At 54.7% G+C, this 26,087-nt stretch overlaps 3 protein-coding genes across 5 annotated transcripts in view; 2 read left to right on the forward strand and 1 right to left on the reverse strand.

Annotated features, from left to right (window-relative positions):
• Nucleotides 1–27: 27 nt before the first annotated feature.
• SGSH (N-sulfoglucosamine sulfohydrolase) lies at nucleotides 28–3,423 on the reverse strand. 3 transcript variants are annotated; one of them, XM_034067514.1, is made up of 8 exons: nucleotides 3,270–3,423; nucleotides 2,880–3,040; nucleotides 2,547–2,652; nucleotides 1,999–2,149; nucleotides 1,585–1,741; nucleotides 1,309–1,390; nucleotides 1,020–1,223; nucleotides 464–719 (listed from the first exon to the last, which is right to left on the reverse strand). In XM_034067514.1, exons 1-8 carry the CDS (start codon nucleotides 3,361–3,363, stop codon nucleotides 610–612), a joined length of 1,065 nt encoding a protein of 354 aa, XP_033923405.1. In that variant the 5' UTR covers nucleotides 3,364–3,423; the 3' UTR covers nucleotides 464–609. The 3 variants fall into 3 exon arrangements, with proteins under 3 accessions (XP_033923407.1, XP_033923408.1, XP_033923405.1); XM_034067516.1 differs by lacking the exons at nucleotides 2,880–3,040; nucleotides 3,270–3,423 and having other exon boundaries at nucleotides 28–771; nucleotides 1,999–2,381; nucleotides 2,547–2,655; XM_034067517.1 differs by lacking the exons at nucleotides 1,999–2,149; nucleotides 2,547–2,652; nucleotides 2,880–3,040; nucleotides 3,270–3,423 and having other exon boundaries at nucleotides 28–771; nucleotides 1,585–1,997.
• Nucleotides 3,424–3,540: 117 nt separating this feature from the next.
• Nucleotides 3,541–10,134, forward strand: SLC26A11 (solute carrier family 26 member 11). Its single transcript, XM_034067783.1, has 16 exons — nucleotides 3,541–3,744; nucleotides 3,944–4,136; nucleotides 4,317–4,402; nucleotides 5,202–5,281; nucleotides 5,504–5,646; nucleotides 5,912–6,087; nucleotides 6,232–6,304; nucleotides 6,663–6,713; nucleotides 7,182–7,242; nucleotides 7,524–7,579; nucleotides 7,686–7,826; nucleotides 7,924–8,051; nucleotides 8,163–8,271; nucleotides 8,454–8,587; nucleotides 8,898–8,970; nucleotides 9,399–10,134. Exons 1-16 carry the CDS (start codon nucleotides 3,541–3,543, stop codon nucleotides 9,497–9,499), a joined length of 1,809 nt encoding a protein of 602 aa, XP_033923674.1. The 3' UTR covers nucleotides 9,500–10,134.
• A 3,445-nt stretch (nucleotides 10,135–13,579) lies between these two features.
• The window catches only part of RNF213 (ring finger protein 213), a 47,498-nt gene continuing 34,990 nt past the window's right edge, over nucleotides 13,580–26,087 (forward strand). The window contains 15 exon segments of the mRNA XM_034067603.1: nucleotides 13,580–13,630; nucleotides 16,189–16,308; nucleotides 16,852–17,532; nucleotides 17,625–17,803; nucleotides 18,517–18,660; nucleotides 18,926–19,119; nucleotides 19,351–19,631; nucleotides 20,711–20,982; nucleotides 22,025–22,219; nucleotides 22,600–22,801; nucleotides 23,478–23,533; nucleotides 23,797–23,950; nucleotides 24,460–24,612; nucleotides 25,181–25,279; nucleotides 25,856–25,978. Of these exon segments, the coding sequence (XP_033923494.1) occupies nucleotides 13,595–13,630; nucleotides 16,189–16,308; nucleotides 16,852–17,532; nucleotides 17,625–17,803; nucleotides 18,517–18,660; nucleotides 18,926–19,119; nucleotides 19,351–19,631; nucleotides 20,711–20,982; nucleotides 22,025–22,219; nucleotides 22,600–22,801; nucleotides 23,478–23,533; nucleotides 23,797–23,950; nucleotides 24,460–24,612; nucleotides 25,181–25,279; nucleotides 25,856–25,978 (2,889 nt within the window). The 5' untranslated portion in view covers nucleotides 13,580–13,594.

Here is a 26,087-nt window from a genome sequence, read left to right on the forward strand (position 1 = left end):
GCTCAGCTCTCGGTAAAGACAGAGACCTCGCTCCCAGAGGCTTTATTGAGGAGCAACTCATCCCTATGGCTCCATAGGAGTGAGATTCAAAGATCCCTGAATGCTCCAGGGCCAGGCAGTGTTCGTGGTACAGAGCAGAGGTGTCCCCCAGGGATGTGGGATTGGCCCAGCCGGGACCCTGCTCACAGCTGTCCCATGGCAGCAGGAATGCTTACAGCTCATTGTGCAGTGGCCGGCACTGGGGGCTCAGCTTCTCCTCCAGGACAGCATCAGGAGCACACACCCAGGGGTCCCCCGTGTCCCACTGCCACTTCAGGAGCTGCACACGGAGCAGCTGGAAGATGGGAGCATAGCGGGGGTCTGAGACCAGGTTCTGGCTCTCCGTGGGGTCAATGCTGCAGTCGAAGAGCTCCCAGCGGTCTCTATAGTAGTACTGGTGCAGGGTCTTGTTCCAGTGGGTTGCCTGCCCGGCCCTGGTGCGGTTGAGCAGGTCTTGGAAAGTGGGTGAGACGTAGAAGTCCTGGTCGATGGGAAAGGGCATCTTGTAGTTGAGGTTGTGAATGAGGCGGAACTGTTGGTGCTGGATGGCTCGCATGGGGTAGTACATGGTCACCTCATGGTGGCTCTGGCTGCTGAAGGTGGTGTCCCAGGGCTGCTCCGACTCCAGTGCTGGCAGGAGAGACTTCCCAGTGAGATGCACCTGCTTCGTGCCAAAGATGCTGTAAGAAGGGTAGGGGATGGAGAACCAGTCCAGAATGGTCGGCGTCAGGTCTGGGGGAGAAGAGAAGGGTGAGAGGAGGAAACACAACCCCAGAGAGGGGCAGAAAGGTCCCTGGGGTCTGCTGCCACATGGGCTATGGGTGGTCCTGGGGCTGAGCCCTGGGATAACGTCCTTGCAGGGGACCCTGCTGTTCTTCTTCCTCTCCCTGCCTGGGGCTGCAGCCTGCCCTATAGGACAGAACCCCAAGTTTTGGTGCAGAGAGGATGGGGACCAGCTCTGCAGGACTCTGCTCCCTTACCCAGCAGGCTGGTGAAGGCCTGGCTGACCTGGCCCCAGCGCTCCCTGTGCTCCGGGGAGGAGAGCAACAGGGGCTCAGCTGTGCCCGACCGGTAGAGGTTGGTCCTGCCGCCAGGGAAGGGGATGCCATTGTCAGAGGTGTAGATCACCAGTGTGCTGTTGTGGAAGCCAGCTCGGTGCAGCTCCTCCAGGACCAGCCCTATCCCTGCAGATGGATGGAGGGGCAGAGATGAGGAGGGGCAGGAGGGAGGGCAGTGCTTACAGCACCAGCCTGGCCCCGCAGCTCCCACCTTGGTCCATGCGCCCGATGGTTGTGTACTGGGCTGCCAGGTCCGCCCGGGCAGCCGGTGTGTCTGGAACAAAGTGTGGGACCTATACAGAGACAAGGAAAGGGGCCACCCCAGGAAGGTTGTGGGTACAGCACAGTGGCCTCCGCCAGCTCTCACGCATGGTGCTGGTGGCAGTGACTGTCTCCATCAGAGGCTGCTGTTGCACGCAGCCCCTGTGCAGTCCCATATAGCCACATGCAGCCCCGTATAGCACCATGCAGCCCCACAGGCCCTCACCTGCACTTGCTCTGGGCGGTAGAGCTGTGGCTTCCAGTCGGGAATCCAGCCCATGCCGCTCTCTCCATTGCCGAATTTCTCACAGAAGGGCCCGTACTGGGGCTGGGAGTGCCCACAGCGGTGTGGGTCATGGAAGGCGACATAGAGGAAGAAAGGCCTAGAGGTGAAAGGGTGGAGGTGGAGGCAAAGGGTGGCCCCCACCTCCAAGACCTGCCCTGGGCTGTACAGGGGGGAGCTGGGGGCAGCAGGAGAACTCCCCCTGATGTGGGCTTCTGGGTATGGGGTGACTCAGAGACAAGGTCTCCCAGTGAGACATGGACACACGTCTTCAGCAAAGCCGGTTTTCCTGTTCTCTGTTTCCCCCTCCTCTCCTGCAACCCCTAGCAGCCTGTCCCGGGACACAGAGCCCATCACCTCTCATCCTGGCTGTGCAGGAACTGCCGGACAAGCGCTTTGATTCGGGTGATGTTTCTCCCGACCTGCAAGACCGAGCTGTTCTCCTCCGTGTAGGCAAAGTCGAAGGGATAAACGGCCTCAGGCCCAACGTGCTTCTTCCCAATTATGCCTGCAAGAACATGTGCTGTGCCAGAAGCCAGGGGAGGACAGGGGCTGCTGCAGCTCCTCTGCTCCAGCACCGGCTGTGCTCAGCCAGCGCTGGGGAGAGTGGAAGCTGCCACCGGCTTCCCCAGTCATCTCTGTCAGTTGCACTTCCACATCTGGTTGGAAAATGGGACCCAACTGGGTCACAGGCATGGGTGTTAGTGGAAGTTTGGGTAAAGCATGAGCCTTGTGTGAACCTGAGAACCAGGAAGGAGAAGTATAAGGAAAGGAAGAAAAGCTGAGGTGTGATGAAGGTGGCAACAGAGCAGTGGGGGGGGGGGGGGGGGGGGGGGGAGGCGAAGCGAAAGCCAGGGATCAGCACAGAGCATGGGCACAGGTCCTTGGTTGCCCTGTGTCCCTACCTGTCCGGATGTGTGCTTGGCTGAGCAGCTGGGGCAGGCTGCGCACGCTATCGAAGGAGTTGAAGTGGTGCACATCCTGATGCAGCCCATACATCCCGTTCTGGTGCTGTGGTCAGGGAAGACAACAGAGTTGGATGATGCCTCTGGGCCTGGCCCCAGAACAAGCCCAGATGTGCACTGCACCTGTGTGGATGGGGAGCAGGTCCCAGCAGACGGAAGAGGGGATGTCAGCGGGCAGGGGGGGATGGCCAGGTCCTGACTGTGCCACAGAGCCAGCTCTGGTCAGCTCTGATCCCTGCTGTGCCTGAACCCCAGGGCATGCGGGTGCCCTACCTGGGGCAAGCCCGTGAGGATGCTGGCCCGGCTCGGGGAGCAGCTGCTGACGGAGGTGAAGGCGTTCTGGAAAACCACACTGCGCCGAGCCAGCGCATCCAGGTTGGGTGTCCGGATGGCCGAGTTGTTGTAGGCGCCACTCTCGAAGCCACCGTCATCTGCTGCAGTGGGAGGGGTGCGGGGTGAGCCCTGGGCACCGGGCCCGGTGACTGATGACACCGGGAGCATCCCTGCAGGGGCCGATGCAGACTGGGGCCGGTGCTGCAGTGACCGTCCCGGCACGGAGGGGCTGCGGTGGGACTCTGGGGCTGGCCCTGCGCTGCCCACGGAAGCCGAGGTTCATCTCCGCGGCCTCGGGACCGGCTCCGGGGCTCCGGCTGCCGCACTCACCCAGGAGGAGCAGCACGTTGCGGGCAGGGGCCGGGGGCCTGTCCCCGCCGGTCCTGAACGCGACCAGCAGCAGCTCCAGCACCCAGAGCCGCATGGCTCCGGCAGCGGTACCGGTACCGGCACTGGCGCCGGAGGGGCTCGGCAGCTCCTCCTCTGCCCCGGTCACATGGGGCAGTCCCGGAGCCTCAGATCCGGCACGGGCGGGGCCCAGCGGCAGGGAACGGGTCCGGAGCGCGCTGGCGGCGGCCGGGCAGGGGACAGCGGCGCGGCCATGGCGGCCCCGGGGCCCCGGCAGAGCAGCGGGGGCTGCCCGTGCCCGTGGCCGGCGGCGCGGCGGCGGCTCCCGGTGCTGCGCTGGCTCCCCCGATACAGCCTGGCCTGGCTGCGGCTCGACCTGGTGGCGGGGCTCAGCGTGGGGCTCACGGTGGTGCCGCAGGCGCTCGCCTACGCCGAGGTGGCGGGGCTGCCGCCCGAGGTGGGTGCCGCTGCCCGGGCAGGGCCGGGCGGCCCCGGGCTCCGGTGCCATCACCCGTGCCCCGGGGCAGGAGCCCGCTAGCGCCGCGGGTGCGCTGGGCTGCGGAGGGAGCGGAAGGAGTCCGGGTCCTCGCATCCCGGAGGGTTCTGGCATCTCCCGGTGCCCGCGCTGTGCCAGCGCTCCCTTTGTCCCTGTGCAGTACGGTCTCTACTCTTCCTTCATGGGCTGCTTTGTCTACTGCTTCCTGGGCACCGCCAAGGACGTGACGCTGGGTCCCACGGCCATCATGTCGCTGCTTGTCTCCTCTTACGCGTTCCATGAGCCTGTCTATGCCATCCTTCTCACCTTCCTCTCTGGCTGCATCCAGCTGGCCATGGGGCTCCTGCACCTCGGTGAGATGCTCTTGCCGTGCAAGGGTATCACTGTACAGCCTGTAGCTGTGCCCCCACCCCCTGAGCTCTCTCAGACACTGGGGTTGTCCTGCTAGTGCTTGTGACAGCTCTAGGTGTATGCAAACACCCTGTGCGTGCTGTTGGGCCAGCAGCGTGCTCACTACTGCCCATCCTGTGCAGGGTTTCTTCTGGACTTCATTTCCTGCCCGGTCATTAAAGGGTTTACATCAGCTGCTTCCATCACCATTAGCTTCAACCAGATCAAGGTAGGACCTGCTGCTCCATCCTGGCCACGTCACCTGCCCTCTCCTAGAGCTGTGATGTTTAGCATCAGGCTGGGTGATGTGCTCAGTGTAAGAGCAAGGAGCCCCAGAGGGGCCCTGGTTTCCCCCCCCCACAGCAGCTCTGCTGGCTCCATGAGTGCTGTGCTCTGAGCAGACGAAGCCCAACGCACCCTCTGCCTGTGGCCAGCCGGTGGCATCCAGGACACCAGGAAATCCAGGACACTTGATCTGGTCACTTGCAGGGGTGCTGGTGATTCCCTCATCAGGGTGGGTTTGCAGCTCCCCTGGTCCCTCCCTGGCCTCTCAGGGACCTGAGGCTCTCTGGGGCTGCAATGCTTCCTCTGTGGTTAACCAAAATCAGAGCCTCCGGGAGACTCTGCCAGGAGCCAGCAGCCGGTGTTGGCCAATGGCTGTGGTTGCAGCGGGGCTGCGGCTCCAGAACGTGCAGGGGGATGTTCAGGCTGTAAGTGCTGGGGTGAAAGCTCCAGCATTAACCCCTCCTGGGAGCTGCACAGGAGGGGTGCCCGATGGGGTGGGGGCATCTCAGGGCCTGGAAGTGGGTTAAAAATCAGAGCACCCTGAGGCCCTGTCTGCACAGATCCTGCAGGTAAAGGGCTGTTGTGGAGTGCGTGCAGGAGCATGGGATGGTTACTGAGGAGCATTCCTACCAACAGCACCAGCACTGTGTGTGTGCCATGGCCCTGGTGCTCCTGGCAGTCCCTCCATGGCAACTGGCAGTCTGGGTGGTGCCAGCTTTTCACCAGGCTTTGTCTTCCCATAGAACATCCTGGGGCTGCGGGGGATCCCTCGGCAGTTTTTCCTGCAGGTGTTTGAGATGCTGCGGAGGATTGGGGAGACCAGGTCAGCACCATCCCTGCTCCAACCCTGCTCCATCCCTGCTCTGTCCTGCTGCAGCTGTAGGGTCTCTGGCTCTGCTGCTTCACCCCCATCTCTGGGGTCTCCCTTTTCCCTCCCCTGCTGTGTCCCCAGAGGTGCCGGCAGCATCCCTGCAAGCTCTGCACCTCCCACGGGGCTTTGGGGTAGCTCTGCCTGCGCCCCGCAGCACTGATGTGCCTCTTGCAGGGTTGGGGATGCTGTGCTGGGGCTGGCCTGCCTGGCTCTGCTGGCAGGGCTCCGGGCCATGAAGAGCCGCCTGCCCCAAGCCACCCGTGTGGAGTCGCTGCCTGTCAGGGTCAGCTACCTCATTGTCTGGACCACCACCACGGGTGCGTTGGCCACCCCCGGCCTCTCTCCTCCTGCTGCCATCCTCCCTGGGGTCTTGTCTCTTTGGGGCAAGGCAGAGACAGCCCAAAACTGGGAAAGCCCCAGGTCAGCAGGAGCTGAGAGCTGGAGGTGGGTCAGGGAGGGCAAAGTCCCAGGGATGATTCTGCTTCTGTGCATGCCCCTTCCTGAGGCTTGGAAGACCCCAGCAGCCTGGTACCCACCTCCTGCTGCCCTGGGCAGGTTTTCATGGTTGCTCTTGCATTGCAGCACGCAACGCCGTCGTGGTCCTGTCTGCCGGCCTGGTTGCTTACTCCTTCCAGGTGATGGGGTCCCAGCCATTCACACTCACTGGCAGCATCCCCCAGGGCCTCCCGGCATTCCGGCTGCCACACTTCTCCATGGTTACACCCAACGGCACCGTCCCCTTCCAGAGCATGGTGGAGGTGGGTGCCAGGCTGGCTGGCACAGGATGGGCTCCCCTTGGGCTGACTCCTGCAGTCAGTGGTTCCCTGTGCAGCAGGAGAAGGCTCTGCCATGGGGTGACCCTCATCCCTCTGTGGCTACACTGACCATGTCCTCTCCCCCAGGACATGGGGGTCGGGCTGGCCGTGGTGCCGCTCATGGGCCTGCTGGAGACCATTGCGATTGCCAAGGCTTTTGGTATGGCTGCACCAGGCTCCTGCGCCTGCAATGGCACAAGGGATTTCTGCAGGGGCTTGGGGAGCCGGGAGGGTGCTGGTCCTATGGGGGCACTGGGACGGACTGGGCTACCTGTGCTGAGCCTGGTTCACAGTGTGGGGTAGCAGGAGGGGTCCGTGTGGGGCTGCTGACCCCCTCCCCTTGGCCAGGCAGCTCCCCCATCCCTGACTTGGGAGGGGGCCGGGGAGTCCCTGTGTTGTGTGTGGGATCTGAGTGCTGGGATGCTCCTGTGCCCGGGGGTGCTGGGAATAGACTCGTGGCTGTCTCCATGCGCATGTGCCCATGGGAAGCTCGGGCAATGTTGCTCCTGTCCTTTCAGCCTCGCAGAATGATTACAGGATTGACCCCAACCAGGAGCTGCTGGCTATGGGTAAGAGACTGCTTGGAGCAGGAGGGCAGGGGTGGGGATGTAGCCCGAGCACCACTGTGTGTCCCACAGCCCCTGAGCTGTCAGAGGTCCCCATCCCAGCAGCCCTACCTCTGCTTGAAGGTTTGCCCTTCTTACCTTGCCTGCTGCCCCCACCCCAAGCCTTTCCCACAGTTTAGCAATTTCCAGAGCAGCCTGAGCACAGCTCACACAGCTGGATAGGCTCTGGTCCGGCCCAAGTACCTGGATGGGCTCTGGTCCGGCCCCAGGTACCTGGATGGGCTCTGGTCCAGCCCCAGGTACCTGGATGGGCTCTGGTCCGGCCCCGGATACCTGGATGGGCTCTGGTCCAGCCCCAGGTACCAGCTGGGGATGGAGGAGGTGATGACAGGGGCACAGACCCATCTCGTGGCCCTGTGCTGTGCCTCCCATACCTGCTGCATCTCCAGCCCCTCTCTATCCCCACTGCAGGCTTTGCCAACATCCTGGGCTCCTTCGTCTCATCGTATCCCATCACGGGCAGCTTTGGCCGGTGAGTAGCAGGAGCCCCAGCCCTCCCCTTGCTGCGGCTCTGTGACACCTTGGGTGGAAGGATGTGCAGAGTCCAGTGTGTCCCTCAGCTCATGTGCTGGTCCCCAGCTGCCCACCTTAGCTGCTGGGCTATGCAGGGTCCTGCAGCGACCTTCCCTCTGCTCCTGCGTGCTCTGCCGTGCTGCTGCAGGGTGGGAGCTCCTGTCTGCCAGTGGGGTTTTCCTGCTGCTCCATGGGCGGTGCTGGGCCCAGCCTGGCCCAATGAACTGCTCTGCATTTCAGGACAGCGGTGAACGCGCAGTCGGGTGTCTGCACCCCCGCGGGAGGGCTCATCACAGGTAGAGCCCTGTCCCTGCTGTGGGCTGCTCTGCAGGTCCCCGTGCCCAGCACCCCAGCACCCTGGGCATGGGGTGCCATGGCTCAGGGGCTCCCCGTGTCCTGCAGGTGCCCTGGTGCTGCTCTCGCTGGCGTACCTCACCTCGCTCTTCTACTACATCCCCAAAGCGGCGCTGGCTGCTGTCATCATCTCAGCTGTGGTGCCCATGTTTGATGCTGGGATCTTCAGGACGCTCTGGCGGGTTAAGAGTGAGGGCACGAGTCGGGGATGGTTGATCCCCGGTGCAGCCCAGCTCTGCCTGTGCCCTGTGGCATGAGGACAAGGTGCAGGTTGTCTCCCTTGCAGGGCTGGACCTTGTGCCCCTCTGCGTGACGTTCCTGCTCTGCTTCTGGGAGATCCAGTATGGCATCATGGCCGGGATGCTGGTCTCAGGGATTCTCCTGCTCTACTCCATTGCCAGGCCCCCAATAAAGGTGGGATTCAAACCTCCCTTTGGATGCAGGGAGGATGGTGCTTTGCTTTGTTGCAGGGGCACAGCCCTGAGCTCCCTGTGCCTCATCCCCCTGCACTGGGGTCTTGCTCAGGTGTCTGAGGTGTCAGATGGGGACATGCTCCTTGTGCAGCCGTGGAGCAGCCTGCACTTCCCTGCTGTTGAGTGCCTCCGGGATGCTGTGTGCAGCCATGCTCTCACAGGTACAGTGCCCTGGGCCCACTGGTCCTCTCCCAGGAACCTGGCTGTAACCTGGTACCCGCCTGGATCATTTCTGCCCGCTGCTGTCTCACCCCTTCCAGGCACAGCTCTGGGCTTTGTTTCCCAGGCTGGTCACATCGGGACTGGTCATCAGGAACGTGACCATGTGCTCTTTGTCCAGCAGCATCTCCACCGCGCTCCGTTATCCTGGACTGTTGTCACATCAGCAGCATTGATTACACGGTGGTGGTGGGGCTGGCAGAGCTGCTGCAGGAGCTGCACAAGCACGGCCTCTCGCTGGCCTTCTGCAGGCTGCAGGTACGTGGGATGCAGCCTCGGCCCCACACTGGGTCCTTCTGCCTCTCCCTGCACCAGGCATCAGCTCTGCTCCCCAGGGCAGGGTCTATGCTTGCCCCTGGCACCTATCCTAAGGATGCTACTGCCTCTCTTCTGGCAGAGCCTTCATCCCAAAGAGGTGGAGGCTTCAGGTCCTGAGTGCAGCTGTGGGAGAAGGGGTGGTGGGGAAGGGCTGCATCCTGTGTCCAGGGCTGGCTGGGGGGGTCACAGCCCTGGTATGAGGGAAGTGGCCAGCAGCAGGCTGCCCCAGCCCAGGTTCCTCTGCCTTCAGGACCCTGTTCTCCAAGTCCTGCTGTCTGCAGACTTAGAGGGATTCCAGCATTTCCCCAGCTGGGAGGAGGCAGGTGAGGCTCTGGGCTGCCCCTGGTGCTCTCCTGGGGTTGGGACCCCAGGCTGCTGCTGAGTAGGGGGTCTGGAAGTTGAACCGGGGAATGTGACCTTTGTCAAGCCCCAGAGCTGATGTGCACAGCCCCTGCTCCCTCACCTGGCCCAGGCCCCAGTTTTACTGGTCAGTGTGAGGCCAGATTGGCTGGAACATCCCTCTGGGGTTGGCTGTCCCAGCCATGTCCCTCCTAGCTCCCTGTGCCCCAAAGTTACCTCCTCCACCTTGCTGCAGGGCAGAGGAAAGTCCTTGACTTATGGTAAACTCTGCTCAGGACATCCGTGTGTTATCAGCATTGCTCTCATCCTGAATCCAAAACACGGCACTGGGAAGGGAATTAACTCTATCCCAGCTAAAACTGTCTTGTTTCTCCCCATCTCCCTGGCTCAGAGCGGTGCGGAGGAGCAGAGCTGGGGGGCAGCAGGGCAGCCACCAGGTCCAGCGCCAGCACCAGCCAGAGCTCACTGCTGCCTGCGGGGCTCATCCAGTGAGCGGTGACACCGACACCCCAGTGACATCCAACCACCATCCTGCACTGTCCCAGAGGTCCCACTGGTCCCACACTGGCTGCCGGGGCTCGGGTACCTATAGGGCAGACAATCTATGGAAAGGATTAGTGAGGGAAAACCATTCCCTATCCCAGTCATTGGGAAAAGCCATCCTTCCTCCAGGCCTTTCCCCATCCTCAAAGCTGCCATCTTTTAAATCAGCTGTTTTAATTCTGGAGACTTTTCTTATTCTGGGATATTCTATGATTCAATGATTCAAACACTGAACTGTGATGCACAGCGTGCTCGTGGCAATGCGAGCTCCAAGGGTGCTGGTGCTGCCCTCCAGTCCCGTGGGCGTGCTGCGGTTCTCACCCTCCTCTGCTGGGAGATGAAAACCAGCACTGATTCTGTTCCTTACTGATCCCTCTGGGTTTGTGGGACATTCTGACAAATGCTGCACGGGCCAGGGCTCTGCTGCCCCTCTGGGTGCAGCCCGACCCCAGCTTGTGTTTGCCTGGCTATAAAATGCGTGTATAAAGCACTTAGTGCCAGCAGGCAGCAGGGCTGGGGCAGGATGCAGGGAGGGCAGTATTCCCGACTGCCCTTGGTTGGCACCCCTGAAGGAAGGTGCAATAAAGCAGTGATTGCACATGAGTCAATGTGAGCTCTGCATTCCTTTGGGGAAAGCTTTCGCTTTTGTGTGAGAAAGAAAAACTAAACCGGGCACTGCTGAGCAAACCAAGGAAATGAAACTGAAACCCGGCTCCCGGTGCTCGCATGCTCCGTGCCTTAAAGCACAGCTCCTCCTCTCAAAGAGCAGCAGAGGTGCCCGGGAGCCACAGAGCTGCGGAGCCTCTGGATCCTGCGGAGCCTGGAGCCGTTTGTTCCTCGCTGCACCCGTGGCAGCACCTGCAGAGCTGGAAGTGCACTTGTGCCCTCCGTTCCCATCCATCCATCTGTCCGCCTCCCGACACAGGGAGCGCCCAGTGCAGACGGAGCAGGTTTCTCTTCACGTCGTGTGCAGCCGCCTGGGGTTGTGCGGGGAAAGCTGCTCTGCGTGCCCAGAGGGGGCTCAGGTAACCTCAGAATGGAGCCTGGGGTAGAAGAGGGTTTGGGTTCGTGTGTGCTCAAACCGTGTGTGCGAGTGTGTGGGGGCTGCTGGGACGCATCATCAGCTCAGTCCCGCCCGGAGCCGGTGATGGGGTGACAGCCGCGTCCCCACTTCAGCCTGGTGGATCCAGTAGGATGAATTCCCCTCCATGCACTTGCCCTCGCACTGGTGTGAAGCACCCCACGGCCCCGCTCCTGCGGCACAGGGAGCCTGCTCGGGGCCGGTTGCCGCCGCTGCTCCAGACGGCAACGAGAACCGACCGACGGCGGCTGGAGGGACGGGCTGGGGCTTCCCGGGGGCACCAGCCCGGAGTAGGGCCGGGAGCTGATGACCCGGGGCTCGGCGGGGGGAGAACGGGCTCCGCCGGCCCCTCGGAGCATGGCGGGGGGCACAGGGAACCCCTCCCGGCTCTGGCAGCCACGGTGGGGAGGGACCCCGGAGGGAGCCGCCCGGAGGGGGCCGGGCCGGAGCCGGGCAGCGGCGGTGACGTCCCCAGACCGAAACTTGGGGCTCTGCGGGAAAACGAAACTTTACCGGTGGGCAGTGGGGGAGCGGCCGCTGCGGGCGCCGGGCCCGGCCCGCGGGTGAGTTGCACTGTCGGGGGCGGGGGGCTGCGGCGGTGCAGTGCTGCGGGAGGGCCGGAGCACCGGCACCGGGCTTGCGGGGGGCGCCTCTGCCGCGGGCAAGGGGGCAAGGGGAAGGGGCTCCCCTACCGGGCCCGCTGCAGACTCCTGATGAGCGCCGGGAGCCCCGGGACCTGCCCGGTGCTCCCGATGCCCGGTGAGGCCCCCCCTCCTTTCCGCCGGTGCTCCGGGACCCCGACGTCCTCTCCCCCTACCCCGCAGGCTGGAGCCTCAACTCCACTCCCTGCCCTCCCCTCACGAGCCTCGTTTGCGTTCCGCCCTTCGCCACGCCATTGGTCCGTCTGCCCATGGCATTTGCATATGTACACTGAAGTAGCGGGAGTTACTGCCTATCCGCAGGAGCGAGCTGTACTCATTTGCATATAGGCTCCGCCCAGGGGTCAGCCCCGCCTCCGCCCCAGGCGGGTCAGGTGAGGGCTGCGGCCTGAGGGCTCCGGTCCCGGCGAGCGGGGCTCCCTGAGGACCCCTGGAGCGTTCATCACCTCACGTTAATGGCTCCATTTCTCTCTCTGTCCCGTCCTCCTCTCTCCCTCTTGGCTCCCACGGGCCCACTGCAGTTGGTGCCTGGGCACCATGAAGTGCCGCGGGTGCAGCTTTGTGTATGGGGACGGTTCTCCCGGTTCTTGCAGCCAGTGCGGGGCCCGGCTGGCGCCCGGCACCGGGGAGCAGGAGGATGCAGGTAGGAGGAGGCACTATGGGGTGAGCTGGGGGGGCTCCAGCCCTGCGGCTGCGCAGGGACCGGAGGCTGCGGGTGTCCCCTGGTTCCCGTGTCACCCCTGTGCTCTATGCGCTGCTCATCTCGAGCTTCCCTCGTGTTCTGGCCAGAGATGGAGTTTTCTTCGTTGTGGGGAGCAGAGAAGCTACTGGCTCCTCCTGCACTCATTCTGCACATTCGGATGGCCGGTGTTGAGCTGGTTCCTGCTCTGCCAGAACAGGGCCATTTCTGTGGGGTGCTGGATTAAAAAGTCTGTTTTGGTCTCTCTTGAAACCAAATTTCTCATCTTCAGCTTATTGTTAGGGTTAGAATTCACTGGGTTTCTGTTTGACAACACTTAATTCTCCCTAGGAACACTAACAGAATCAAGTACACATTTAATAGTATTACACTGCAAGAGATGCTTCCTAATCCTTCGATTTGCTAAAAGAGAGAATGTCCTGGGCCACCAGAGCTGCTTTTGGGTTGTTAATAGGAAGAAGTAGGGTCCTAAAAGAATGCCCTAAACCAGAGTCAGCCTCCTAACAAGGTCAGTTCTTAGCAAATCCCTCTGCTAACCTGGAATAGCAAGGTAACAAACCCGGGGCCTCCAGCTCTTAGATGCTATAGGAGAAACATCCAGAACCGCTGCTGGCAGGCAGAGTGTCAGCTGGAGGTAGCATGGGGACGGATCAGCAGCTCAGTGCCATGGTTTCTTACCTGAATTACTCTGCTGCTGCCTGCAGGGGCCCTGGAGGGGGAAGGAGGCTGTGCTATGGAGGATGGTGTCATTCCTAGCAGCAGGTGCTGAACAGCAAAGCGACTCCTGTGAATCCATGTCCTGCTTTTATTTGGGATAGAGTTAATTTCCTTCCCAGGGCTGTTTTGGATTCAGGATGAGAGCAGTGTTGATAACACACAGATATTGTAGCTGTTCTGATCAGTTTACACTAAGTTAGGGACATTTCAGCTTCTCACTGCCCTGCAATGAAGCAGCTGCTGGGGGGGGCACAGGGAGCCGGGAGGGACGGGGCCAGGACAGCTGATCCCAGAGGGATGGTCCAGCTCGTCTGGCCTCCCACTGATCTGTAAAACTGTGGGAATGGGCTGGGTAGGGCCATGCAGGGCTTGAAGCAAGCTGCACTAGTGGAAAGGGTCCCTCCCTGTGACAGGGATTGGGACTGGATGAGTTTTAAGGTCCCTTCAAATCTAAACCATTCAAGGATCTCACTGTGCGGTGGGCTGTGTGGTGTTTAGCTGCCTGCCTAAATAATCCACAACAATCTGGTACACGGGTCAGCAGGAGACCCTGCTTGCTCACCACCAGAGCTTTAACAATACACCATGCCTCCACTGCAGAAAGAAGAGTGGTGAAGCTTGCCCTGGTCCCTGATACAGGAGCAGAGGTGAAAGGAAAAGGTGCTGCTGGGCCTTCCACTATGGAGCCAAGTGACAATGAAGGAGGATTGCTGATGGAGAACACAAGAGCTCTCATCAATACCTCAATGACCACACCTGAATGTGCTATGCATGAGCCTCCTTCCTCTGCTGAAACACGGGAGGAGGAGGATGAAGAGGAAGAGGGAGCATCACTGCTGGAGGGTGCAACAGCTCCGAGTGATACCACAAAGGCTGCACCTGAGGCCATGGCTGGTGATACTTTGGAGAAGTCACAGAAGAAGGTGAGGCTCTTTGGTGCTGAGGAGCAGGGGCTGCTGGTCACTTGTTGTCCTCTTTGGTCAAGCAGTGAGGCTGGGCTGCATCACCTGAACCCCACTGGCCTGCACTGGCTGCTGCTGCCTGCGTTCCCAGGCAAGCTGGAAATGTTTGTGCTTGGTTCAGTGCTGGGGATGCAGGCAGCTGATGTGCAGAGTGGGGCAGCTGCCCTGAGCAGCACAGGCACCTGCGCTGTGCTGGGGGAGGCAGGACACTTGGGGGAGGCTTGGTAACTGGTCTGGTTAGTGAGCATCACGCTTGGTGCTGCTTTGTGTTCCTGCTGAGGAGGTCTCAATAGTAGAGGTGGAGAGTGCTCAAGAGTTACTTACCTTTGCAGCTGCTATAGGAGGCAGAGGCTGGTCTTGTCTGTTCTGTTCCTGGTTGTTCTTCATTCTCCCAGTGTAGCAGGAAGGTCTCACTTCCTCCTCTCCAGCCAGCACCACCAGAGTTTCTCTTTGGCCATGGATAAACAGACATTGTGGTGTTCCTTCTTTTCTGTTTGCTGTAGAAAAAGAAGAGGAGTAAATCCAAGAAGGGCCCGTCCAGCTCTGAGAAGCAGGACTCTCTGCCTTCTCTAAGCACAGCACCAGCTGAAAGCCCAGAACTGCCGGATACCTGTGTGATTCCACAAGAAACGGAAAGCGCAGGCAGTGAAGTAGCCAAAGCGGGTGATGCTGTTCATGCTGGGGACAGTGGAGACCCATGTGGAAGTGAGGGTGCCTCGTGTCATGTGGGAAGGGAAGCTGGAAGCCTGGAAGCAGTTGCAGAAGGCAATCACGGGAGCGTGGATGTGATGACCCCAGTGAAGCAGAGCAGCACGGACAATGTGGCTGCCCCATCTCCAAGCCCTGCGACCCCAGAGGAGAAGGTGGAGGGTGGAAGCACCACAGGGTGTGGAGAAGTAGTCAGGGGTGATGTGGGAGGGAGCAGTTGTGCCCCTGCTGCTGATCAGCTTCCAGCCACGAGACTGGATTCCCAGCCCTCAGGTAGCAGCAAGAACCTGACTTCAACAGGGGTGAGAGTGAGCACTTCCTCTGAGCCATCTCCTGGAATGGGAGCTCCTAAAAGCAAGTCTGCAACTGCTTGTGCTGGACATCAGAGTCAAGACCCAAAGACTCCACCTCGCAGCTCTCAGGCTGGGAAGGATAAAGCAGAGAGCAGGCAGAAAGTGAGCCCTCCTGCTCCCAGGGTAAGGGTGTGAGTGAATGCTCTGATCAGTATTTGCTTGAGCTGGGCAAGGTTTCTCTTTATAACTGAGTTGTTTCTGCTGTCAGTAAAGCTGATGGCCACAAGGCTGAGGTATGGGGGAGAAGGAAACATGCTGAAGTGTTTCTTTTTGGAGCTTTGCTCTCATCTGTTAGTTCTAGCTGAGCTCTCATGGCATTTTCTCAGTTGCCCCCAGGATATGTGAACTGGTCCCTTCTGCCAACTCCTCCAGGTGTGCTCTTTAGGGAGCTCAGTTGTTCTCTCTGAGGAGGTCTTATGCTTTGTGGGTGTCTGTGCTCACTCAAGGATTGGCTTTTGAGCTGCACATTGCTGTTGGTCATCTTTCAATTTCCTTATGTCCCTTCCCTGGGGTCCTGTGCCTTAGTGACCAGACTACTTGCCAGTGTGGCTGGGTTGGATTCCTCTTGCTGTCGAACACTGTTTCCCTCTCTTGTAGCCTTCCTCCATGAGGGATGAGTATTGCCAGGAACATGGAACTAGCTGTAGCACTGAGATGTCTGATATCACCCCCGTCTGTGGAAACAACAGGAGACAAGCTCATTCGATTATGATCAACAAGTCTCGTTTATTGCCAGGGTTCACAGTGTTTATATAACTTTTTTCTACTGCCTTACATCATTCTTTGGCTAAGAGTGCCTGTGTCTGCTTACAATGGTTTAGTGTATTATACTTTGATACATACACAATAACTGGCTGTATTAATATTGGATACATAATCAATAGCTTGCTGTATCAGTGGATACATGTACAGTGCAGCATGCAGCAACTAAGATACAATTAGTTACATTAAGGGATGAGAACCTGGTCTCCAAAACTTGCTAACGGTTCACTATTGTGTCTTAACACATCCCAGTTTTCTTTCATCTTGCTTGCACTGCTACTTTTGCTTCTTTACCCACAGTTTTCTTCATCATACTGGAACTCATCACCAAGATACGTTTACTTTGTTTCCCTGTATTTTTCCGTCCGAGAGCTGAATCAGCTGTAACATGTTACTTTCTCTATGTTCTCGTTCACGTAGCCAGTCTTTAGCAATACTCTCCACACCCGTCTGAGGCAATGTTGGCTATTTGTGGTGGTGTACATCCGTGGTTTCCTGTTTAATTGGGTATTGTCTCTCTTCTTGTTGCAGAATGAAGAGACAAAGGAGAAAAAGGAGGCCCCAAGTAAGAAAATGCATGAAGTAACCGAGAAGGTGAGTGAGACCAAAGGAGCTGAGGCTGCTCTCATCAATACCTCAATGACCACACGTGAATGTGCTATGCATGAGCCTCCTTCCTCTGCTGAAACACGGGAGGAGAAGGATGAAGAGGAAGAGGGAGCATCACTGCTGGAGGGTGCAACAGCTCCGAGTGATACCACAAAGACTGCACCTGAGGCCATGGCTGGTGATACTTTGGAGAAGTCACAGAAGAAGGTGAGGCTCTTTGGTGCTGAGGAGCAGGGGCTGCTGGTCACTTGTTGCCCTCTTTGGTCAAGCAGTGAGGCTGGGCTGCATCACCTGAACCCCACTGGCCTGCACTGGCTGCTGCTGCCTGCGTTCCCAGGCAAGCTGGAAATGTTTGTGCTTGGTTCAGTGCTGGGGATGCAGGCAGCCGATGTGCAGAGTGGGGCAGCTGCCCTGAGCAGCACAGGCACCTGTGCTGTGCTGGGGGAGGCAGGACACCTGGGGAGGCTTGGTAACTGGTCTGGTTAGTGAGCATCACGCTTGGTGCTGCTTTGTGTTGCTGCTGAGGAGGTCTCAATAGTAGAGGTGGAGAGTGCTCAAGAGTTACTTGCCTTTGCAGCTGCTATAGGAGGCAGAGGCTGGTCTTGTCTGTTCTGTTCCTGGTTGTTCTTCATTCTCCCAGTGTAGCAGGAAGGTCTCACTTCCTCCTCTCCAGCCAGCACCACCAAAGAGTTTCTCTTTGGCCATGGATAAACAGACATTGTGGTGTTCCTTCTTCTCTGTTTGCTATAGAAAAAGAAGAGGAGTAAATCCAAGAAGGGCCCGTCCAGCTCTGAGAAGCAGGACTCTCTGCCTTCTCTAAGCACAGCACCAGCTGAAAGCCCAGAACTGCCGGATACCTGTGTGATTCCACAAGAAACGGAAAGCGCAGGCAGTGAAGTAGCCAAAGCGGGTGATGCTGTTCATGCTGGGGACAGTGGAGACCCATGTGGAAGTGAGGGTGCCTCGTGTCATGTGGGAAGGGAAGCTGAAAGCCTGGAAGCAGTTGCAGAAGGCAATCACGGGAGCGTGGATGTGATGACCCCAGTGAAGCAGAGCAGCACGGACAATGTGGCTGCCCCATCTCCAAGCCCTGCGACCCCAGAGGAGAAGGTGGAGGGTGGAAGCACCACAGGGTGTGGAGAAGTAGTCAGGGGTGATGTGGGAGGGAGCAGTTGTGCCCCTGCTGCTGATCAGCTTCCAGCCACGAGACTGGATTCCCAGCCCTCAGGTAGCAGCAAGAACCTGACTTCAACAGGGGTGAGAGTGAGCACTTCCTCTGAGCCATCTCCTGGAATGGGAGCTCCTAAAAGCAAGTCTGCAACTGCTTGTGCTGGACATCAGAGTCAAGACCCAAAGACTCCACCTCGCAGCTCTCAGGCTGGGAAGGATAAAGCAGAGAGCAGGCAGAAAGTGAGCCCTCCTGCTTCCAGGGTAAGGGTGTGAGTGAATGCTCTGATCAGTATTTGCTTGAGTTGGGCAAGGTTTCCTTTTTTAAATGTGTGCTGTTTGTCTTCCTATTGTAGAATGAAGATGCAAAGGAGAAAAAGAAGGCCACAAGTGAGAAAACACATGCAGTAACCAAGGCAGCAAGTCAGGCCAAAGGACCTGAGGTTCCCAGAAAGGGCAATGCTTCGGCTGTAGCAGAGAGTCAGGAGAAGCTGCGGCAAAGGAACCAGCAGCCAGCAGATAAGATTAAAGAAAGGTGAGAACAGCCCTGCTGCTCCCCAGTATTCTTCACTTGGAGGGTTTGGTGTGAGGAGGACCAGAGGACTCCAGGCTGAGGCAGAGGTCTGAAGTATTATGGTTATGTCTGCACGTATCTTGTATAGTGGAATTAGAATTGTCTTAAACCTGAGGTGAATTACTGCTCATGCAAAAGGAACCTGGTGTTTCATCAGGAATTGTGGTGTAGGTCATGTACTGGGACATGTGATCCATGTGGTACTTGAAGCTTTTTGAGTATCTGATGGCTAAAACCAAGATTGCCCTCTGATTTCTTACTCTCATAAGCAGCATGTGCTTCACACCTGTAACTGTGGATTAATGGGGTGAGGAACTGTTTTCATTAGTATAACCTGTTTTGCTTAATGTGTATGAGCTGAAAGAGGGAATAAAGTGCAGTCATTACAGGTAATTCTGCTGGGTCAGATATTTCTGTTGGCTTACCAATGCAGGGACCCACATGCATGTGGCCATAGCATTTCATGGGACTCATTTATTCCTTTTTGCACTAGGCTTCATGCTAGGCCTGCCACGTAGCATCAGTTGGAGTGAATTGTTGACAGAGTTTCTGAGTCCTGCATCTGTTAAGCTGTGGCTCAACTCTTGTTATAATGATTTGTGCAATTAAAAAGAAAATATTAAAATTCTTTCTATTTTCCTTCTAATTCATTCTTTTAGTTCTGTGAGCAGAAGTGATGGTGTCATAGTGTATTTCCATGCAATATTATCCAAAGACTTCAAACTAAACCCTGACATCCATAAAGTATTCATCAGGGCTGAAGGCATATCTCCTTATACAGACTGGCGTGACAACATTTGTGAGCTGAACTGCACCAAGTAAGTACCCTTTTGAGTCACACAGAGGCAAAGGAGAGTTTTGGCTCTGGAGAACAGGATGCATTGTGGTACCTCATTTAATACAAAAGACAATAGCTATATGTGCATAGGTGGGTTTTGCCACAAAGAGTTTCCTTAGTGAACTATTTTAAAACTTGCATCATGAAAGAATAATCACCATTCCTATGAAAAATGGAGAGAAGCATTGAAAAGGGAGTTACATAGGACAGCTGACATGTCCTTTGCTGTGTTTTGTGTTTTGCAGGCATCTAGGAGAGCATGGATACCTCATTGAAGGCACCGTTACTCTTACAAAAGAAAATCTGAATAAACCAATTCCTTACAAGTACTGGGTTGGCTATGGAGAAGGGGAGTATGAGTTTATTTACAAGCGCTCAGTAGGAAATCATTATGTCAATCGCCGCTTGCTGATAAGAAGCAACTTGCTCAACGGTGGAGGTGAGCTGCCCTGCCTGCATCTGCAGCTCGGGGTGATCCATGGGGCCTTTTGTGGTGGGAAGATCTCTTAACTTATATGGCCTAGCATTATTATGAGAGCACTGGCTGAAGGTGGAGACTTAATGGGTCAGGGAGGGTATCTCTGTGGACAGCTGAGAGTGATGAATGCGCAAATGTTTGTGTGCTCCTCAAATGATTGCTTCCCTTTGTTCTATGTGTTGCTTATTCCAGAATGGCATCAGTATGATGATATTGTGTGTGCAAAGCCATCTGTAATGAAAAACCTCAGGCATATGCTTTCTCGCAATGAATATAAGGATGTGGTGGAAGGAAAGAAAATAGCTGCGAATATTATGTTAGAAAGTATCTTCAGCATTCTTGGAACTTGGAGTTTCAGCAACCTGAGAAGCTTTAACTTCCAACTGAGACAGTTTTATGTTGTTACAAGTGAACCATGGGTATTTGATGGTGAGGAAATGCCATGGATGGAGTTAAACTTTGGCCCAGAGCAGGTAATCTTTTCTTTTAGCAGGTACCAGAAAACAGGTGTTTGGTTTCTAACCACAGGACTTCAGTTTTGCTGGGTTAGTTTTGCTTTTCCTGTCAGAAGGTTCAGGTGGGACAGAATGGATGGGGATCCTTCTGGGGTGACTGCCATGAACTTCAGTCACACCTTTGCAGTTAGGTGGGGTTCTGAAGATCCCGTGTTGGTCAGCAGCAGAGCTGGGATGTGGTAACTTCTTAAGTGGGTTTTCTGTCTGGATATTGATTTCCTAAGCCTGGCCCTGCAGTTTTGTTGTCGTTAACTTACTTGCACTTATTGTCTCCAAACCCACCTTTTCTTGAGACAGGCTCCTCCTGGCCCAGTTCTAAGCAGCATAGTTATGAACTGTGGCAGAAATGACACATTACTTTTTTAAGGGCTTCTCACCTGTGTCAGGGCTGCTCGTTTCTAGATCTTCACAGCCTCTCCTCCTGGTGACAAGGGAGAGGCCACAAGATGGCATAACTGCCTGGCTCAGCAGAGGCAATGAGTGTTCTGTGTCACTGGTGGTTTGTGGAAGGGTGATTTTGGTGTCACCAAGTACCACAGTACTATAGACCCCCTGGGTGTGCTTTCAGAGTAGCTTTTGGGGGCTGTGGATAGGGACAGAAATCTCTTGCCCTTTACTGACTCCCAGTGAAGCTGGAGTCTACCGGGAAGGTGCAGTCAACGGGACAGTGACCTAAGGCAGCATGGGGTGTCCAACTGTTCAGCTCACTGGTTCCCCTCCCAAGGTCTGCCTCAGTCCCTTGATGCTCTCCAGCTCTGCTGGGCATGGGAAGGTGCAGCAGTAGCTGGGTGGTGGGAGCTGGCAGGACAGAGAAGGGTTACAAGCCCTCACAGGTGCTGCAGTCCCATGCCTGATGCTCTGGTGGTGGTCAGTACTATGTGTGCTTAGGTCCTGGTACCACCACGGTGCCAGAAGGGAGTACAGGGCTAGAATGTCCATGCTGTAGCTGGCAGAAGAAAATGGCTTCAGAAAAAAAAGACTTGTTGGGGATCTACTGCTGTGGTTGGTTTGTAATTTCCCTTTTTGTTTTATCCTAGGTGAATGATCTGCTGCTAAAATATATGAGGAAAATTGCTCTTCCTTTCCTTGCACCTGAAGATGCAAAAGCATCACAGGTGGATATAGTAATAAAAAGTAAAGTAGCGCTGGGACTCATCATTCTCACAGTAGTTGAAATGTTTGGGCTTCCAGCATCTAAAAGCGATCTGGCTAGCCTGTGTAGCCTCCTGTGCCTGGATAATGCACCACAACAAGCCATACAGGATGAGATTCACAGTATCAGGAAGGCTTTTCTGAGCACTGCTGGGTATGTACATTACTGGAGTACTTACAAGATGACCAGCTGGGCTGGTTTTGCTGCAAGTGTAGCACCCTGTGCTAGAATAATAAGAAAATCAGTTCTCTAGTGTCAGAGAATTAGGAAAACACCGCAGGTTTCTGAGGGTATCTTTGGAGGTCTCTGTTCCAGCCTCTTGCTTGAAGCAGGGCTAATGTGCAGGCAAGGTCCAGGGGAGTTCTGAAGAGCTCCAGGGGTGAAGATTTCACCCCCAACCTCTGGAGCCTTCTTACCAGTCACAAACCTTTCTGAATGTGAAAACTATTTTCCTTTTGCCCAAATGGGATTTCCCTTATTTAATTTGTCACTGTTAGAGTAGTACGATGGGTTACAAGTGCTGTCTTTTCTTATATATAAAAATCTAAGCTATCCTTTCCTGTCAAACCATTTCTAGCTGCTCACCTGTTCGCTATTCGTACAAACTTCAGTGGGCAGGATCATCATGTGTTTACTCCTCTAAATTTAAATGCAATATTTGGGTGGTTCTTGTCTCCTCTGATGTGCACCATTACATGTGAGCTTTGCTGATTTATTTTCTTTTCCCCTCACTGCTGCTTATTAGGCTCTTACCCCACTGCTTATCTGGTACTCAGATGTGTAGTTCTTCACTTGCACTGCTGCAGGTATTATGTTTCCTTTTGGAGGCTTTGTGGTGCTTCAGCCTAACCAGGGAAGCTGAGAATTGTCACTTGGATGCTGGACTCTGCACATAGGTGTCACCCAGTCCCCGAGTGAGCTGGGGGTTCATGTAGAAACTATAGATACAGTATTGGCACTTCTTAGTGCTGTGTTAGTGGAGTTTGTGCAAAGAGATTCAGGTAGGCTTACAGCTTTGAGCCTTACACTTTTACTGTGTGTTCTTTTCAATGAAGAGAAGATTGAGCTAAAATAATTACTACAAGTTGCTGAAGGTACATAGCGAGATTGAGATGTTGCCTTCCCCTCCCACCCTGTGGCATCCCTGTATCCTGTAAAAAGCTGTTCTTCACTTCCTGTGTTTGCTTTGGTATTTTTCTTTTAGTTTGAAGTTAGAGCTGACAAACTTGTGCCAGAGATGCATCGAGGAGCAAGTAGATCACTGGGTGTGGATTCTTCCTTTTCTGCATTTCTTTGGTGCCCCTTTGCAGTGTGATCACATGCTGATGGAAGAAGATGCCTGGGCAGGGCTGGAAGGGATTCCATTTGCTGAAACAAGGACAAGGCAAGATCCGTGAGTCTTCCAAGATTATTACTCACATCCGTTGTCCTGCCACTGCAGTTGGTGGTGATCATCTTAATCTCTTTTTTTTCTTTCTTGTTTTTAAAAAATAAGAAATGTGGCATGATGGTGGCTATTTGGGGTACATGAACACAGGCATTGGTTGCTTAGAGATTATGATTTATAGCAAGGCTGTGCAGTATATAACCTTTCAAACACAAGGGCTTCTGCTTGCTAGTTTGACATTGCTTCTGTGATCATGGGTCTTGGGGTCTTCTACTGATCTTCAGCTGTAAATTGAACAGGAGTGAGAATGAGTCCTCTGGGACTGAGTGAGCTCTTAGGCTTTTGCACCTTGAAAACTTGAAGATTTTGATTTGCCTTTCCTTAAGGAGGACCCTACTACAGCTAATGAAAGCAAAGAGCTACTTGCTGAGAATAGATAAGACTCTGGTCAAATCCTGGATCTGTGTGCTGCCCCTGGAGAGCCTGGCTGAATTTATAGAAGACTTCTCCAGTGATTTGTTATCCATTCTTCAAGGTGTTTCTTACAGAGAACTAGAGGACACTGACCATTTGTGGAACACTCCTCAGGTTTGTCTTTCAGTGGCTTTCCCCAGCTAAGGGATAAAGGCTGAAACGGGGCTGTACCATGCCTTTTAGTAGAACTGCCTGTCACTGAAGGGAATGTGCTTTGTAGCAGGTCAGAGCACAAACAGCTTAAATTTGGCTGAAAGCAAAAATAGTTGCTCTGAATTATTATTAGGAGAATCCTAAGAGGAGATGTGAGCTTGTCTCTGTAGCAAAGAGTGTTGGCATTGGTGAGAGAAGGATCTGCTTCACTGGCTTTGCTCTTAGTCACTGATGGATGGCAAATACCTTAATCCTGAGCTCCTCAGATGGCTGCTTGAAACTACCTTTGCACAGCCTCTGGGGGCTGGTCACGGTGCTGCTGGTTTGAGAGACTTCCCTGCCTGTGGCAAAACCGCTTGTGTCTGTGTGAGGACAGAACTCTACACTGCAAGTAATGATCAATTTAAACCCCTAGACTGGAAGAAGTGTAGGTTTTGTTTGTACAAACAATAACCACCTCTGTGTTGACCCTGGCAGCCAGCAGGTTTTTCAGCAGTTTCATAGTGTACTTCTAAAAGCACTGGAGAAGGCACAGGAAAATAGGAAATTCCCTCTTTGACAGCATCCCCATAACTAATGAGAAAGTGCTCTCTAAAATTCCTCCCACAGCTGAACATCCCTATCTTTCTATTCTTAGGTTGTAGAGAACCTTCTAAAGACACTGCTGCGTATCTTGGATGAGAAAGAGGCCAGGTAACTGAAGGGCATGCCTGTGAGAGCGATGTCCTTTTCACTTACACCATGCCTGTGGGGTGGTGGTATGCTTGTAGTGTGAATGTGTGCACTGAGTTCTGTGTGAGTAGAAGATTCCTGAGTTTCTACCTCTGTCAGAGAGCAGCATGTTTTAAATCCACCTGCGGAGGGTGTTCGTTGCCTCACTGCATTGAACTTGGAGGTGGCTTTTACTTTTCCTCTGAGCAGAAAAGAAATTCTCCCTCTTCATTCCTGTCCTTCAGGGCTCTGGAAGCTCTCTCCTGGCAGTCCTGCCTGACCTGTTGCCTCAAGCTGCACAAGAAGATCTGCAAGTACATAAAGCGGGGGGAGTTGTTCATCGTTCCTGTCACTTCTGCCATGGTGCTTTCAAAGGTTGCCGGACTTCAGCCCACAACAGTGAGCACCAAGGAACCATTCAGGGCTTGATAGGAGCAAGACAGGTTGAAGTATTACAGCAGTGGTACAAGGGGCTGGGTTTATATCACAGCTATTCTCAATTTGGAAACCTTGATACTCTCAATGAACCAAGGTTGTGGTATTTTCACGTAGATGTGAAATCACTTCATGATTTTGATTCTTGCTGAAGTCAGGTCCCAAGCCTCAGCTGCCTGTCAGGGGGTTTGTTTTATCTGGGTTTTTATTTTTTACCCTTAAACACATGTTGTCTTTACTCCCTGGAATAAGTGATCTTAAGCACAAGCTATTAGTAAGCATTGTGTTTTTCCAGCCTCCCTTTATCTTTTACTCAAATAGAGGTGGGTCTGTGCTGGGCATGTTGGTGCTTTGGAGGCAGTTAGGCCTTCTCTTCTAGAAATACTCAAATCACTTGTATGTTGCTGTCCTGCTTGAACTGTTCTTGTGTTAGTTTATTTATTTAATCGCCCTTTCCTTTGTATGTGTGGCAGGTTCCAGGAGATGCTGTGCAGAATGCTCCAATGGTGGAAGTATTCACTGAAGCTCTGAGAGAGACTCGAACCTGGTTCAGAAATGCTTTAAAAGAGAAGTTAGTGAAAGAACACTCGGAGTATGTGAAGTTCTCTTTTTATTGGGAACTTCAGGTTTGTCATCTTATTATAATACAGTGTTTTACTATCGCTTAACTGTGTAGTCTTGAGTCTAATGGCTCTTTGGTGGGAACTGTGGCTGCATAAGGAATGAGATGGGGACAGGCAGTAAGGACTACGAGCTGCGAAGCTGCATTGTTTTAAACTTTGTTTCTCCTTTTAATCTATTGTTCCAAGAGGCATTCTGGGATGAGGAACTGCCCCTTATTGGTGTTTAGCTGGAGTTGTCCTGCTCATGCTGTACGTCCTACTGGCTTCCAGCAGGCAAAGTACAGAGCAGATCCTTATGGCCTGACTTGCTCTGCTCCCAGCCCTTCCTGGGACAGTTTCCAGCATCAAGGTGGAAATGGTTCACCCAAGTGGCTCCTTTAGCAGCTGGGGCATTATGACCCTGGGCTTTAAAGTTGCCTTTTGCAGCTTTGGGAGTGCTCATTTTCTTCTGGATAGAAACCTCTGAAAGGATGGCAAACTGAGGAGCCTCAGCACAGTTCTTCTCATTTCCTTATTTGAATGTTAAATCTAAGCACTTAGTGGTTTGGGTTTGTTTGCTTCTCACCTGCAGGCCTGGGATGCGTTTGTGAAGATCAGCTTTCCAGATGAGCAGTTCACTGTGAAATGGAAGACAACTTTACTTGGGGATCTGGAGAGAAGAATTCAGGAGGTAGGGGGGATTACAGGCAGGCACTGCATGCTGGTGGGCCACATCCAGAGCAGATAGACAGTCTTCTGCTGTGCACAGAGAATAGCTTCTAGAGCCTGAATGGGCATGTGAAAACACTGTAACTATGGTCATAAAAGTTGCCATTGCTGTTGTAAACTGTGTTCTAGAGGCTTAAAAATTGGATGTGAAAATGTCCAGCTACCACCCCTGCAGTTCTAAGAAACAATGAGTGTAAAATAAGTGCCCAAGGACTTACAGAGCAAAGTTGGTGCCTGTCTCTTCATTCATTCTGCAGAAATGACAATTCCTCTCCAGGCTCCCAAACGCACACCCAAACGTGTAGGCTGTTTCTAAACTGAGCTTCTTTATCTCCTCATCTCCTTTCTACATCAGTTGCAAAATATTTTAAGCCATTGATTTTTATGGTATAATCAGGAAACAAGTATTTCCTGGTGGAAGCTTGGCTTGGAGAGGTGCATATTAGTTCCTTTTGTTGTCTTTGTAGCAGCACTCCTTTGTACTTTCAGAAGAATCACTTTAGAAACTTTAAGCTGAAATCTCCCTTTTGCCCTGTAGGAGCCTCCAGTTAACCAAATCCTGGTCTACTGCTGTCAGTACTACCGATTTCCACAGCTTGACTCTTCTATTGACCAGTGCTTCTGTGACTGTGCCACAGAGGCTGTAACTGCAGCTTGCCAGGTAGTGTATTTTCTCTCAAGGTAGGAAAAGTGGAATTTCCTGTTGCAAGGAGATCCTGTTGCACGGTGTAGCGATGTGCATTGGGGTGGAAGGAGAGGTGTACATTGCT

The sequence above is a fragment of the Melopsittacus undulatus genome, chromosome 11, assembly GCF_012275295.1.
Source record: "Melopsittacus undulatus isolate bMelUnd1 chromosome 11, bMelUnd1.mat.Z, whole genome shotgun sequence".
Lineage (NCBI taxonomy): Eukaryota > Metazoa > Chordata > Aves > Psittaciformes > Psittaculidae > Melopsittacus > Melopsittacus undulatus.

Bases quoted from the DNA above. Each gene is read 5' to 3' on its own strand.
- SGSH (XM_034067514.1), bottom strand. From the start codon at position 3,363: ATGCGGCTCTGGGTGCTGGAGCTGCTGCTGGTCGCGTTCAGGACCGGC. The intron at 2,150-2,546 runs GTAGGGACACAG...ATGTTCTTGCAG, and splicing joins CCAAGCACACATCCGGACAG to GCATAATTGGGAAGAAGCAC. The intron at 1,391-1,584 runs GTGAGGGCCTGT...GTCTCTGTATAG, and splicing joins ACCGCCCAGAGCAAGTGCAG to GTCCCACACTTTGTTCCAGA.
- SLC26A11 (XM_034067783.1), top strand. From the start codon at position 3,541: ATGGCGGCCCCGGGGCCCCGGCAGAGCAGCGGGGGCTGCCCGTGCCCG. The intron at 4,403-5,201 runs GTAGGACCTGCT...GTCTTCCCATAG, and splicing joins TTAGCTTCAACCAGATCAAG to AACATCCTGGGGCTGCGGGG. The intron at 6,714-7,181 runs GTAAGAGACTGC...TCCCCACTGCAG, and splicing joins CCAGGAGCTGCTGGCTATGG to GCTTTGCCAACATCCTGGGC.